This window comes from Necator americanus, chromosome X (assembly GCF_031761385.1).
Source record: "Necator americanus strain Aroian chromosome X, whole genome shotgun sequence".
NCBI lineage: Eukaryota > Metazoa > Nematoda > Chromadorea > Rhabditida > Ancylostomatidae > Necator > Necator americanus.
The window spans coordinates 13,730,004-13,744,910 of record NC_087376.1 but is presented as its reverse complement, the minus strand read 5'-3'; the positions used below and the strand labels follow the sequence as shown (position 1 = coordinate 13,744,910).

Below are 14,907 nucleotides of genomic sequence, written 5' to 3'. Positions count from 1 at the left end.
ATGGCTCTCGCTATGTTTTAAATGTTGTGTATTTCGTCCTTCCTTTCTTTGTACCTCTTTTCATTTTTGAATTCATTAGCACGTGACTGTAAAGCTCGTCTTTGTTTGCAAATTGTGTCTTTGTCTGCAAATTGTGCAGAAATTGCAAATGGTTGTCTTTTGCAGTCGTTGTCGTTCGATAGTCACACCATTTTTCGTAATGCAATTGGTATTGAACAGGTTGCAATGTGATGTCGATAATGAAGATTTATGTTAATTGCATTATATTGCACTATATTATGTTGCATTGTATTATATCATGCTATATAATAACACGCATAGTCCGTGTGTGTGTGTGTGTGTCTGTTTGTCTGTGTATCACGAAAATACTCCATAATGATGCGGAACTCTGCACCGGTGAGGTGCTGAGCCATCGCTATGCACCTGATAGGCGAACACTACCTTTCCACCATTGTTCAGTTAAATATTTATATGTAAGTTTGCTTTCGTAGGCCACGTTAGTTTCTGTCATTTGTTAGTGAGGGTAAATGAACTTTATGTGAATGTATACTTCCAAATTTGCAAACTATCATGCTATATAATAACGGGCTTATTCTGTCACGTGTGTGCGTCTGTGTGTGTCTCAGTCTCGAAATTCCAAAAAGAGAGGGAAACGGGTATCATGGCGTCGGATTGGTGCGTGGCAGCCCCAGCGTGGTAAAATACGGTGATATCGGTTCTACGGCGTCGAATTCGGCTCCGGAGTCAGATAGCTATGAAATGGGGAGAGAAGGGTCCGTCGGAAAAGAGCCCCAATGATAGAATGGGTTTCTATGACTCATTAGCGTATCTATCTCCATTCATACTTCCTTGATGCTGCTAACATCCTTTCTTCAAAAAGTGGAAACACACATACAAACGGCTGCTTAGATACAACACTAGCCAACACACGTTTACGTGGTCTGAATTACAGTTTTATCTTCATCACTACTATGATGATATTTACGTCACTTCATGTTAGCACATTCTCTGCTGATAGTTGAGAGCGGAGGAAACTCATATTTCGAATAATGTTTCCAAATTGTGGAGGTTTGAGAGAAACATAGGTGTAAAATCATTTCTGATTGTTCTCCAAACCTAATACTGACGCGTTTCGGAAAAAAATCATGAAATCTCTCACCAATGCTGAAAACGAGCGAAGCGAACACTATAAAAAGTCTGATGTCCGACTTTTGCCAGGCATTCAGACTGCTTATGTTATATTATATTATATTATATTATATTATATTATATTATATTATATTATATTATATTATATTATATTATATTATATTATATCATGATTATATTATATTATATTATATCATGATTATATTATATTATATTATATCATGATTATATTATATTATATTATATCATGATTATATTATATTATATTATATCATGATTATATTATATTATATTATATTATATTATATTATATTATATTATATTATATTATATTATATTATATTATATTATATCATGATTATATTATATTATATTATATCATGATTATATTATATTATATTATATCATGATTATATTATATTATATTATATCATGATTATATTATATTATATTATATCATGATTATATTATATTATATTATATTATATTATATTATATTATATTATATTATATTATATTATATTATATTATATTATATTATATTATATTATATCATGATTATATTATATTATATTATATCATGATTATATTATATTATATTATATTATATTATATTATATTATATTATATTATATTATATTATATTATATTATATTATATTATATTATATTATATTATATTATATTATATCATGATTATATTGTATTATATTATATCATGATTATATTATATTATATTATATCATGATTATATTATATTATATTATATTATATTATATTATATTATATTATATTATATTATATTATATTATATAATATTATTGATTATATTATACCATATTATTGATTATATTATATTATGATTATATTATATTATATTATATCATGATTATATTATATTATATCATGATTATATTATATTATATTATATTATATTATATTATATTATATTATATTATATTATATTATACTATATTATATTATATTACATTATATTATATTATATTATATTATATTATATTATATTATATTATATTATATTATATTATATTATATTATATTATATTATATTATATCATGATTATATTGTATTATATTACATCAAAAATTAATACAAGATGTAATGTAGTGGTTAGAGGTTCCGCTTCCTGCACGATCGATCGGAGGTTTGAATCCGCCCTAGTGCTTACCAAGCTTCTCATACCTACTGGGTCGATAAATTGGTACCAGACTTGTCTGGGAGGATAAAAACACTGACTTGACACATCGGCTAGCCACCCCAAGTCATTGTATAGACCACCTACACGTAAATCTCAAACGATTCTGAATTGAAGTCAGAGGCGCATCCCAGGCGGATTGACTAACGCCAAGAACTTTATCCTTTTATATTATACCAGTCTGAATGTCCAGCTAAAGTCAGACTTCAGACTTTCTGTGGCGTTCGCTTCGCTCCCCTTCACTGATCAACGAAAATCTATATTAGTGCCCTTTTCTGTGAAATTAGACTTGTGTATCTTTAAAAACCTTCCTTCATGTTTTTTTTCTATTATAAATGAAAGCAAAAGATTCCATAGTTTTCTTTTAACCGCATTAGTTCTACATTTGGAGAACATTCAAACTTCATCTTCGAATATTCCGTCGATACCAATATTATGTAGACGCAATTTGAAAGTATCACTCGAAATTAGGGTTTTCCTCCTGTTTCCTTTCAAGAGTTATCAATGAATGGTGTTTTAGCAGAAAATGACGTATATATACGTGTTTACGTGTAGGTGGTCTATACAATGACTTGCGGTGGCTAGCCGATGTGTCAAGTCAGTGTTTTTATCCTCCCAGACAAGTCTGGTACCAATTTATCGACCCAGTACGTATGAGAAGCTTGGTAAGCACTAGGGCGGATTCAAACCTCCGATCGATCGTGCAGGAAGCGGAACCTCTAACCACTACATTACATCTTGTATTAATTTTTGATATAATGTAATACAATATAATCATGATATAATATAATATAATATAATATAATATAATATAATATAATATAATATAATATAATATAATATAATATAGTATGACATAATATAATATAATATAATATAATGTAATATAATATAATATAATATAATATAATATAATGTAATATAATATAATATAACATAATATAATATAGTATAATATAATACAATATAATATAATCATGATATAATATAATATAACATTAATATAATATAATATAATATAATATAATATAATATAATATAATATAATACAATATAATATAATATAATATAATATAATATAATATAATATAATATAATCATGATATAATATAAAATAATACAATATAATCATGATATAATGTAATATAATATAATATAATATAATATAATACGCGTATACGAGTCTGATTGCTACCTGCACGTGGTGGCCCTGCTTTAACTAAACGCAATCAGGCGTTCGAGTGTACGCATTCGGAACGTACGAGCTATATAACCTGCACTGTTATATGGCGAAAGCTTCCCATACATTGCAAGAAGGTGCTGTCGTCCAGCACATCGCCAAAGCCCATAACCTGAAAGGTCAACTGCCTGAAGGGAGTATGGATTCATTGGCAACAACCATTCGTTTCGTCACGCTGAACTGCCGAACACTATCGAGTGAACTCCAACAAGCCGCTCAATCCAAACTTCTGCGATATCTCTGTGTGCCTTTTGCTGCACTGCAGGAAACACGCATGAGAGATCGGCCCGTCATCAGCATCGAAAATAACACCATATACTGTGGCGATGCTGAGGAGAACAAAATAGGTGGCTGCGCGATAGCTGTGAGGAACGATTACAAGGACCTGATGGAGGAATTTGGCTCAACGTCGTCCAGATGCGCCTTTTTACGGCTGCGGGATCGCGGAGGACGTAAACTCTGGATCGGAAGTGCTCACGCATCTACCGAAACCGCTGAGGACAACAGGAAGGACGCTTTCTATGATGAACTCAATGCGTTGATGTCTAAAATACCAAGCCAGCAGGTGGTCAGTGTCGGAATCGACGCAAATGCGAAGATGGGACTCGAATAGCAATCCGATGTGCTAGGAAAATGGTACTATGCAGCGGAGCGCACGTCGGACAACGGTGACCGTCTGATCGACTTGTGCGAACAGACGGGCCTCATCATCGCTTCCACGTTTAAGAGAAATCATCGACGCCATCAGCTCACGTGGCAGGGGTCAACGCTTTTAACGCCTGAAGAGCAGCGCAAGCAAAAGATGAGGACTCTTAAGCTTCAGCTCGACTACGTTCTGGCGAGGAACATTCCTCAGTCAGATGTCCGAAAATCTAGAGCTGTTTGGGACGTCGCGTTCGACTCTGACCACCGTCCAGTTCTTCTCAGCTTCAAGATACGGTTCCACAAGAGAAATAGAGGAGTTCCTCTTCAACCGAAAATCGACATGACAGGTCTGAAAGATGATGAATGCAGAACAAAATTCCGCCAACGTGTGTCTATTCATGTTGGAGTACGGACCAAGAAGAAGCTTCGCGATGCGGATTCCTTCACAAAGTGCATCCAGGACGCTGCAAAGGAAACGCTCCCGGTTCTATTGCCGCGGAAGAAGTTTGCCTTTGCATCTGCGGAAACAAAATCCACATACAATTCTGTATGTGACGCGCGCAGCGCTGGTGACTTCAATCAGGAAAAGCGTCTTAGAAGGAAGCTGTGTCGTCAACTGCAACAAGACCGCGATAACGAGTGGATGTCAAGAGCGATGGAGTTTGAGAAGGCGTGGGGGGACAGGAACCCGCAGAAAGCCTATGCTCGACTAAAACAGTATAGCAGCAAATTGAAAAGATGTTCTCCTGTCCTCAACACTGCTAATGAAATAACTGTCGGTGAAGCAACCCTTCCAATTTGGAGGGAATAACTCAAGACCTTGCTGAACCGGCTAGCACCGTCAGCTTCTGAACTCGAGCACATTCACAGACCGACATATGCGGTCAACGAGGAGCCACCGACCGAGTCGGAGGTCCTGATCTGTATTCAAAAAATGAAGAATGGAAAATCTGGTGGAGACGACGGGATTAGCGCAGAAATGCTAAAAGATCTTCCTCGGTCTGAGATTCGTGAGATGACAAAGATCATCCGTTCAATTTCCGTATGGATAGACGAAAGGATACCTGACTCGTGGAGACACGCCATCATTATTCCCCTCCACTAGAAGTTATCCGCCACGGACCCCAGGAATTATCGAGGAATCTCTTTGCTGCGTGTTATGTACAAGGTATTGGAGCGCATTATCCTGGACCAACTCATTAAGCATCGCGAAGAAACAACGCGCGACGAGCAAGCTGGCTTTCGTCCTGGCCGATCTACGATTAACCAGGTGTTCATCGTCAGGAGAGTGATCGAAATCTGACAGCGGTATTCGAAGCTAATGCAACTAGCGTTTCTGGACTTTGAAGCCGCGTTCGACTCTCTTCACCGAGGCCGTCTTCTCAACGCGCTCCGCACCGGTGAAGTACCAGGAAAGTTCGTTCGCTTGCTTGATGACATGAATCAACGAACAACTGCTGCAGTTTGATCACCAGCCGGATGTACAACACCGTTTGAAGTGGTAACTGGAGTAAGACAAGGGGCAGTGGAGGGACCTTTCCTGTTCAATTTCGCAGTCGACGACATTATGCGAAGAACAGTCGACCAGTGTCCTGCCGACATTGTCTTAGCACCATCATGGTGCCCTTTGACTGACCTCGAGTATGCCGACGATGTTGTTATATTCGCAGAAAGCAGTACGAAACTTCAACATGTTGTCAACCTTGTATCGAAGCTGGCTGCAGCCCAGGCTCTGATAAATGCAAGCAGATGTGAATCTCTTCGAGACCTCGAACGGGAATCAGGGTGGACGGACAACCGATAGAACTCGTCGCTGAGTTCTGCTACCTAGGCTGCACGCTGAAGAACAATGGCAGCTACGAGAGAGATGTTCAGCAAAGATCTGGCCACTTCTGCATTTAACTCTTTAACGAAATGCCTGTGGTTGACCCCCATCACCAACGAAGTCAAGCTGCGAGTCTACCTATCCACAATTCACCCCATCATGATGTACGGATCGGAGACTTGGGCAGCACCATCAATGGTTATGGAGAGGCTTGGCTGCACGGAACGAAAGCTGCTTAGACGGCTACTTGGTTACTTTTGGCCTAGGGTATGTCACAATGAAGATCTTTACGCAGAAATGGAAGAGGACTTGAGGACACTCGGCGTGGATAGGCAGTTCAGGCGAGATGTAAAGTTTCGCAGAATATGGAATAGCGACGAATGGATTGATTCTGTGCAAGCTCTCGCAGAAGACCGAGAAGGTTGGGCAGAGCTGTGTTCAATGACGGCACACCTCGGCGAAGATGCCGGTAATCGCGTAAGGCGATGACATCAGCCCGCCGATTAAGTCAGTAAGTCATAATACAATCATGATATAATATAATATAATATAATATAATATAATATAATATAATATAATATAATATAATATAATATAATATTATATTATATTATATTATATTATATTATATTATATTATATTATATTATATTATATTATATTATATTATCATGATATAATATAATATAATATAATATAATATAATCATGATATAATATTATATAATATAATCATGATATATAATAACGAGCTTATTTCGTGTGTGTGTATGTGTGTGAGTTTGCCTGTTTGTCACGAAATTCGAAAAAGGGGTGCGATGGGTCCACCCGGCGTCGAGATTGAGCGCCGACGCCAGATATCTATAAAATGGATTGCGATGAGTCCACCTTCGTCCAATTGGTGTGCCGAAGCCAGCTATAAAATGGGTACACAGTAGACACCACCTCCAGTTGCTGAGTATGCGGTCGATCTCCGCACGAGTCAGAGTCCGCATTGCGCGATTCCCATGTCCACCAACGATGATCTTTCTCAATGAAAAGACATTTCCCAGGAAAGAGGCGAGCGGTGGGCAACAGTTCGGCGAGACGATTGCCATTTTCATTCCGGTCTTCTAGCCCAAATCTTCCGATCCTGTATTCCTCTTCTGTAGCGTTGAAGTATCCAACAACGAATTTGTAGGGGGACATTTCGTTGCGGATCACTTCCTCCAGCTTCTCGTAAAACGCATCCAATTTGGAATCATCAGCTGCTGATGTTGGTGAGTAGCAATTGATGATGTTGATAGGTTTTGGGCGCAGAGGGCAGAGGCGAGGATTGGCCAGGCGAGGTGACAGGATCTCGTGTGAATCGACAAGATGGACAACAGATAGGTGCACAACTAAACCATTCCCGCCTACATTTCGCGACGGAACCTTCTCTCCATGAATGACGAGTGTACCGTCATTCACCTTTCGTACGTCGCTCCTTCTGCACTTGGCCTCCTGCAGAACAATCACATGAAATTTGATACGCTCTGCAGTTTTGAGATGGGCATGCAGGTCGGCGTCTGTGGATGCTGTTCTCGCATTGTAAATACACAGTCTCCATGGCGAGTCATGCGTGTGTCGCCTTGGTCCAGGATTAAAGACGTATCTCACCGGTCGCCATACCGTCCGACGTCCGAGACGGCAGGGCCCAGTGTGCAGGGTACTGAGGTAGTGAATATGCTGGAGTGGCAAAAAGGCTTTTACACTAACTAAGCAGTCCTGCTACAGCGAGCCTAGCTTTCACCATAGATCATCGCCCAACTTATATGGATCAGAGATCCACTTTGCGATATTTTGTTAAGACGGTTGCGAATCTTATATTGTTTCAACCCAGTATCTCAAGGGAGTACCGAATAACGTTGCTAAGTTGTATCCCGCTTGGCACATCGATTGAGGCTGTCAACTGCCGAAGTCCAACACACGTATCCACTACAAGTAATCAACACAAGTGGTGCTTCATGGCAGATCCGACGAACTAAGGTACAACCACTAAGGAACTCAACACCAAGGAAAGACAACCGGATTAAGGTTAACACTAAGACAAATTGCAGTGCGAATTTGCATGCTAACGCTTCCGCTTCCTTTAATTATTACTTCTATTTATCTATAAAATCCGATCAATTCTGAAGTTGCTTCACTAACACTGTAAACAGTGAATTGATCTGTGCAATTAACATCAATCATCGTCTGCTCCTTGTTGTTAACAACTTTTATCTATGATTGGCACATAAGATCTGCGTACTTACATTCTCAATGGCAACTCCCCTCAAAATCCTCAAAAAGGTCGTGGCTCGGCAATTTAATGTGCTAGCCGACGTCCCAAAAAATTGTGCTAGTCTGGGTGAATCGGAAATCTCCGCCGAGGGAGGAGGTTTCACTGAAAAATGTGCGAAATAGACTCTAGCCCTAGTGTGAATTCGAACAGTACAAACTTTTCTCCAAAAGGTCATCTACGTATTTGCCGAAACCGTTCACACCATAGAAAGTCAACACACTTCTCTCCGAAACGGAAACATTTCTCCCGCGTCTTGAGGTGCAAAAACACGTCTTTACGTCAAAACTGGAAAAATGGACGTCAAAAAATGTTACACCTTCACAATATTATGTTATATACTTGCTCTTTACTTTTAAACGTTCGCTGGCTTAGAAGAAGCCCGGTCAATATGGATTATATCCATGGTCAAACGAGTAGTTGGGAAAAAACCCTCCTGATAACGACCCCTCCATAGATAATATAGACCTCACTGATAGCTCCTTCCAGAAAGCGACTCCTTCTTTTTCATTCTTTCTAATATAGCCGCTAATGTAGCAATGAAAAATTAGTTATAATAAACAGAATTAAAGAAACAAATTGGACGCTTAATGAATAAATCAAATAATACTATATGGCAAATAATAGTAAATGGTGCTATAATGAATATGAGTACAAAGTGCTGCAAGTAAAATAAAAATATATAAAATAATATAAACGTCATTGATAGCTCACTGTGAGGATTGGAAGTAAGTCAGTATATGTGTGCACATACAAAGTGAAAAGATGAAGAAGCACTCAACGTGTATTCGAACGACACAATTGCTCTTTTGACAGTGATTACAAAAGGTGGGAAGTTCGACCCTCGCAGGAATCACTATTTCATCAAAAAAGAAATGATGAAAAACAGCTGGAAACGACGGAGAACACCTCTTAAAACCGTTATCACACTGTGTCCTATTATTTACAAACAATTTTACTCACAGAAAATGGAAAGAGCGTTCGAAAATTCTATCCCCACCGGATGGAAAAAATTTTTGCAGAATGGGAAAAACAACTAATACCGACGCAGATCACATTCTAAAAGCTTTTTCACACGCCTTTCTACTTTCTACACACAATTTTACCATTGATAGTGATTACAGACCATGAATAGTTCGATCCGCGATTTTGATTCTTGCAAAAACGAAAAAAAATATTGACTAAGAAAAACTGAGGCGAACATTTCACCGGCCGTTTTTTCGAAATTGTATCAAGAGCAATGTTCGTCGTGAATAGGTGGTGTTATGTTTGACGCGTTTCCGCCACGAAAAGGACTGCGCCAAACCTCACTGACAATGAGTTTGCCGATTTTTCCATAAATGTTTTGACATAGACAAATGTGTTTCTTTTTTTTTGCACCGTTCGTGTGTGTGAATAAATAAATAAATAAATAAATTTAGAGGTTATCTTAGCGATTAGAACCAGGCGCCGATTGGAAATTACTGCTAGAATGGTCGGGTTTTAGTAGCATGAAAAAAATATGAATAACGGACGATGGAAGAGACGGAGGAAGACAAAGGTGGTCGCTTTCTGTAAAGGAAGATTTGTGCCATAAAACCGTCGAAATATCTTCTTGAGTGACCCTCTAGTTTTTTTTTTTTTTTTTTGAAAACTAGTTGAGAAAAAGTTGAGAAATTTAGCATTTTTCTCAACTTCTCCCAACTAGGTTTTTAGAGAACGAAAACTAGCTCAAGAAAAGTAAAAACGAATCATTATAGCAAAGATCTCCCTCTACAACATACTCTAAGCCGAATTCGTCTTTATAAACTACGAGCTGAGTTATTGGACCTTGTTTGAAGTCATACAGATTTTGGCGCGTTGCTGAAAATCTGAGACTTCGCACCTTACCTGTTGCGAGGTTATTGTAGCGCTGTTGAAAGAATTCGATGCCATATTTTGATAGAGCGTCAATAAAAACCTTTGCCTGCAAATTTTGGTCTCTGTGGGTGTTATGGTTCTATCAAAAGTTGTTAGTTTATTTGGGAAAAAGTGGAGAATTTGAGACAAAACTTAGAATTTCTCTCAATTAGGTTTCAAAAAAAAACTATTAAAGCTGGAAGCACCAAACTTTGTAGGAATATAAAAGATGTCTCTCTACAAAACGCCGCCAGCTTTATTGCATGAAATTCACTTTTAGCCTCGATATTCAGGAACTCGTGGAGCCCACCTTGTATTAATTTTATCCCTAATTGAGGTTGCTTTTTTCGATTAGTAACAGCACCAAAATTTTTTTTTCGCTTGATAATAATAAATTCATCACTGTCGCATGAGAAATATGCTCTTTCAACTCTCGTACACTAGATACAAAAATCTCACTTTTGTTAGGGATTGATCCCTTACAGTCGCAATAAAAACGGCGTCACATCAAGTTTACCCATCAAGCGTTGAAGACCATTTGAAGGCCACTGGCCTCAACAAGCTTCAGCGGTGTACCGTATTTCTTTGATTCCTTCTCTCATACTCACTATTTTCCATTTTGTTGGTGATTTAAAAAACTCACTTCAAAGCCGCAAGGCTTTGTTCAGGACGCATTTTATTATTTACAATCTTTTTCTTGCCTTCGTACTCATGATCTCTTGCATTTAACTTAATCTGGATGATATGGATTTATTTATTTACTATCTTCCCAAAGTAGTCTCGGACAAAAGGTGTGAAATTATACCAGCAAAATCTTTAGAAAGTACTTCGCTTCATCTATTTTTCTAACATTTTGCATCCCTTAATATGAGTTTGTTTGGATCCCCTCAATCCCCTCTTCTTTTCCTACTTGTTCCCTCCACTTTTTCTCTTCTGCTGACAAGCCTTACGACCTCCCTCTTCCCCTTCACCCTTCTTACGACGTTGTTTTGTTGAGAAATTCTCAACGCAAGTTCGACCCTGTTTTTACCTGTCCCGTATAGTAGTGGACCGAAAACGCTTGATCTCAGGGCGCAGGCGCCGCCTCACATCTCTAACAATGCTACGATGTATCATAGCTCTTACCTCAAGTGCCAACTGGTTCGGTGATGCAAACGAGTTTACTTTACGCGTTTACTCGAGCTTCTGGGCTGACCAGGCGTTTAACATCGAAGTCATAGATTTTCGCACCCCTTTTAAGTTGAATTATGAGAATTGAGAACATAGATAAACGAAGATGATAAATACATGATTCAACTGGTGTGTTAAAAAAATGGCAAAATCGAAGGTGTCTGTATCTGCAAATATATCAAGGTGAAACAGCGTCGGGGATATGATAACATTTATGCATTGCTAAAGGCTTAAAAGCAAGTTCAAGGCTAAAAATAAAGCGTAGGCCTAGCAGTATCCGCATCAGACAGTAGTTGACTTTGGCCTACATGCGAAGGATCCCCCAATGTCAAAGCTCAGATTATAGGTCCCCGTTCTCAGCAGTTTTACATCATAGCAGCTTTAGTTTCACAATTATTAACCTTTCAATAAATGTCGTGGATACCCTAAATCCAACGTTTGGGTTTTGGAGACCCGACCTATACTGCTGCACATCTCACCTTAGCAGCCTTACACCATACGTCATGGATCCCTCAATTCCAGTTCTTAAGTTTTGCGGTCACTCGTTCAGTAGTTTCACATCACACTTTAGTAGCTTCACACCATACCTCAGTAGCTTTAACTCACAGTTTAGTTGTTTTTCCTTCAGGTCTGAAAAATGAGGGATTTACAAAGAAAATCTGGGGTCAGTACAATTTAAGTGCGAACAAGAAGGAAGCTGAATCCTCCACGAAAGATACCGATGAAGTTCGCCTTGCATCAGCGAATAGTCTGTCGAAGAACAATTTCGTATGCCTCGCAAACACTGCTGGAAATTTCAAAGAGGATAGGTTGGGTCCCTAGCTGCAACGTAAAAAAGTGGTAACCTGTGCTCAACACTGACAGTGATGTCGCCAGGGGTTCTTGCCTAATTCAAGGGAGCACTCCAACACCTTACTAAACTTTCAGGAGCAATGGGGTCTTGAACTTAAAACAACCTAATGACTTACATATGTGTTCAACGAGGAATCACTGACGGAGTAGAAGGTTCTGGTCTGTCACCAAAAGATGAAGATAGTCTGCCACAGATGATGAAATTGCTGCACTAATGATTAAATCTCTCCGTCTCTCTGGGATTCATGAAATGACGAACTAATTCGTACAATATGAATGAAATAAAGAAGGTACTTGATTTATAAAGAAATGTTTATAATCTTCATCAGCAAGATGCCCTTTATTAAGCAGCAAAAAAAACGCTGCTGCGATATGCAAACCGTCTTGGCCTTCTTTCCTATCGATCTACGGTGAACCACTTTTTCATTACCAAGCATGATTTTGAAATATATGCAATTAGCTTTTCTAAAACCTGAGGTCGCTTTCGGTTCCCATCGTCTTCTCAACTCACAGCAATCTCAAGAAATTTCGTCGGCTAAAATGATGTTTTTCGGGAAATAACTACTTCGGTTTGCTACCGCAACCAAATACGCTTAGCTGTTCGAAGTAAAACTGGTGTAAGAGTGGAGACTGTGGGAAGTTGCTGATATAGTTGTGGTCCCATTAGAGCGTCCATTTGTCGACTTCAGATAGCCTGACACAATACCGATATGGTAACATTCGCTTCAGGTAGCTACAATGGGTTATCATTATTGTGTAGTCTCTTGAGTACTTCACAAGGAGAAACATGAGGAGATGTAAGAAGGCCTCTCCAGAACGTTCTCTTGCAATCAATGTGAACAGACAAAGATTTAAATTCATAGATGTGTTCTCTCGAATAGGTTACATGCACTGACATTGCTGCACTGTAAAACGGTTGTAAACCAAAGATGAACTGAGCCTACTTTGGCACTTACCTCCTTAACTGAATCCAGTGCAGGAAAAATCTAATTTTGCAGAAAATGCCACTACCCTTAATTTTATTAATAAGTAAAAGCGAGCGAAGAGAATGCAACAACAAATCTGTAGTCCTGTTTTAGCCTGAGCCCTTTTAGACTGGTACAATATAATGTAAGTATATAAATAACAAATATAAATAACATAATATGTCGAAATGTGATGAAATATAATACAAAATAGTATGATATTTAATATATGGTCAGGGTGAAATGGTATTTGGGGTTTTACTAAGTTGCTTCGCTCGAATTAAGTAACAAATAAGAATACAAGGTAAAAGAAGGCTTTGGCAACACTGTGAGCTATAAAACCGTTGCAAACCTAAAATTCTCGTTTAAAAACTTTGTTTTGGCCACTATCCTCAATTCCCCTAGAAGTTACCCCTCTTTGTCTAAGCTATTTCCGAAGAGGAAAGAGATGTCATCTTTTCAAATTTCCACTTCCAGGCTACTAAACAACAGAAGTTTTTCGGATTTTATGGCTACGTTGTCTTTTAGTCATCTCTTTATTATCAGAGTAAGGAACCGGGTTTGGTTTTCGTTAAAATTTGCATTCAGACGCCAAAGTCAAATATGTATCTTCAGAGTTTCTAAACTGAAATTTTCTGCAATTTCTTTCTTCCTACAAATATTCATTTTAATATATTGAAATCTTTTCAACAAGGTAATTCACTCCAACGAATTCCAAAGTACTGCTTACGCACAACAGCCTTCGTTTTGAAATCAGGCCCCAAATTCTGATTCCTTGTTCCGCCGATCCATCTCTACCAATAGCCCTGGGTTGAGGAAAAACTTTACTGTTTGCCTTTTTTTCCAAAAATAAGGATCTTACAACAACAGTATTGCATGATATGCTTTTATATGCATGTATGCTCTGTACACACACACACCAAAAAATCTTATGAGCAGTTTCAAACAGCATACCTTACGCACCTAGATGCGTATCCGCCCTCGCTGATAGTCCTCTACTGCCGTTTCCAGTCGTTTCTTTCCTTTGCAGTCATCACCCAAGTTTTGTGAGTAACGTTAACAAGACATAGTCCATCTAGGTTGTGAAGACGGGAGATGTTTTTTTTTTTTTAAATTTGGCTGCGAAGATTGGATAGATGCCAGATGCTATACCAAGATGTGGGTTCGTAGCTTCACTGAAGAATGCAAATGCTTTCTGTCTCAATTCTTTCTTGAAGCCGCTTTCCAAATTCGTAGGACGTTCGAGATGCATGCGGGATGAAGATCTCAATATTTGGCAGCTTTCGGATTGTATTCCTCCGTCGTTGCAGTGAACCTTCTTGAACTGTGTTTTCTTTCCGTTTATTTGCAAAACACATTTATCTTTTTCCTCTATCTTTTATCCACGAAACAAAGGTTTTAGAAGTATCTTCCATCAAAACATGTGCTTCTTTATGCCTCTTTCTCTCTCAGAAATTGATTTTATTATTCACGATAAAGTACTGCCTAGACGCACCCCCTCTCCAAAGAGAATGCGGCGGAATAGCTGTGTCGTAGTTGTGCATCGATATGTCTTTATATACGACGCGTCCACCTCTGACCTACCAACACTGACATTACTGCATACGTTTCTACTTCGTTTTGTCAAATTCTTTCTCACTGCCACTGAAGGTTAGAATAAAGGACAGATG

The 14,907-nt window shown here is 38.2% G+C and overlaps 7 protein-coding genes across 8 annotated transcripts; 6 read left to right on the top strand and 1 right to left on the bottom strand.

Annotated features, from left to right (window-relative positions):
• Window positions 1–21: 21 nt before the first annotated feature.
• Window positions 22–231, top strand: RB195_022933 (uncharacterized protein; the record flags this gene model as incomplete). The annotated part of the gene is made up of 1 exon (XM_064210194.1): window positions 22–231. One exon carries the CDS (start codon window positions 22–24, stop codon window positions 229–231), a length of 210 nt encoding a protein of 69 aa, XP_064066075.1.
• A 3,420-nt stretch (window positions 232–3,651) lies between these two features.
• Window positions 3,652–4,218, top strand: RB195_022932 (uncharacterized protein; the record flags this gene model as incomplete). Its single annotated transcript, XM_064210193.1, has 1 exon — window positions 3,652–4,218. The coding sequence occupies one exon, from the start codon at window positions 3,652–3,654 to the stop codon at window positions 4,216–4,218; it is 567 nt and encodes a 188-aa protein (XP_064066074.1).
• A 189-nt stretch (window positions 4,219–4,407) lies between these two features.
• On the top strand, window positions 4,408–5,061 carry RB195_022931 (uncharacterized protein; the record flags this gene model as incomplete). Its single annotated transcript, XM_064210192.1, has 1 exon — window positions 4,408–5,061. The coding sequence occupies one exon, from the start codon at window positions 4,408–4,410 to the stop codon at window positions 5,059–5,061; it is 654 nt and encodes a 217-aa protein (XP_064066073.1).
• A 348-nt stretch (window positions 5,062–5,409) lies between these two features.
• RB195_022930 (uncharacterized protein) lies at window positions 5,410–6,054 on the top strand (the record flags this gene model as incomplete). Its single annotated transcript, XM_064210191.1, has 3 exons — window positions 5,410–5,520; window positions 5,600–5,666; window positions 5,726–6,054. The coding sequence occupies 3 exons, from the start codon at window positions 5,410–5,412 to the stop codon at window positions 6,052–6,054; spliced, it is 507 nt and encodes a 168-aa protein (XP_064066071.1).
• On the top strand, window positions 5,818–6,054 carry RB195_022929 (uncharacterized protein; the record flags this gene model as incomplete). The annotated part of the gene is made up of 1 exon (XM_064210190.1): window positions 5,818–6,054. One exon carries the CDS (start codon window positions 5,818–5,820, stop codon window positions 6,052–6,054), a length of 237 nt encoding a protein of 78 aa, XP_064066072.1.
• Window positions 6,055–6,099: 45 nt separating this feature from the next.
• Window positions 6,100–6,564, top strand: RB195_022928 (uncharacterized protein; the record flags this gene model as incomplete). Its single annotated transcript, XM_064210189.1, has 1 exon — window positions 6,100–6,564. The coding sequence occupies one exon, from the start codon at window positions 6,100–6,102 to the stop codon at window positions 6,562–6,564; it is 465 nt and encodes a 154-aa protein (XP_064066070.1).
• A 370-nt stretch (window positions 6,565–6,934) lies between these two features.
• On the bottom strand, window positions 6,935–14,489 carry RB195_022927 (uncharacterized protein; the record flags this gene model as incomplete). Of its 2 annotated transcripts, XM_064210187.1 has the most annotated exons (4): window positions 6,935–7,780; window positions 8,347–8,477; window positions 8,533–8,660; window positions 11,900–11,925. In XM_064210187.1, 4 exons carry the CDS (start codon window positions 11,923–11,925, stop codon window positions 6,935–6,937), a joined length of 1,131 nt encoding a protein of 376 aa, XP_064066069.1. The 2 variants fall into 2 exon arrangements, with proteins under 2 accessions (XP_064066069.1, XP_064066068.1); XM_064210188.1 differs by lacking the exons at window positions 8,533–8,660; window positions 11,900–11,925 and adding an exon at window positions 14,390–14,489.
• Window positions 14,490–14,907: the final 418 nt, after the last annotated feature.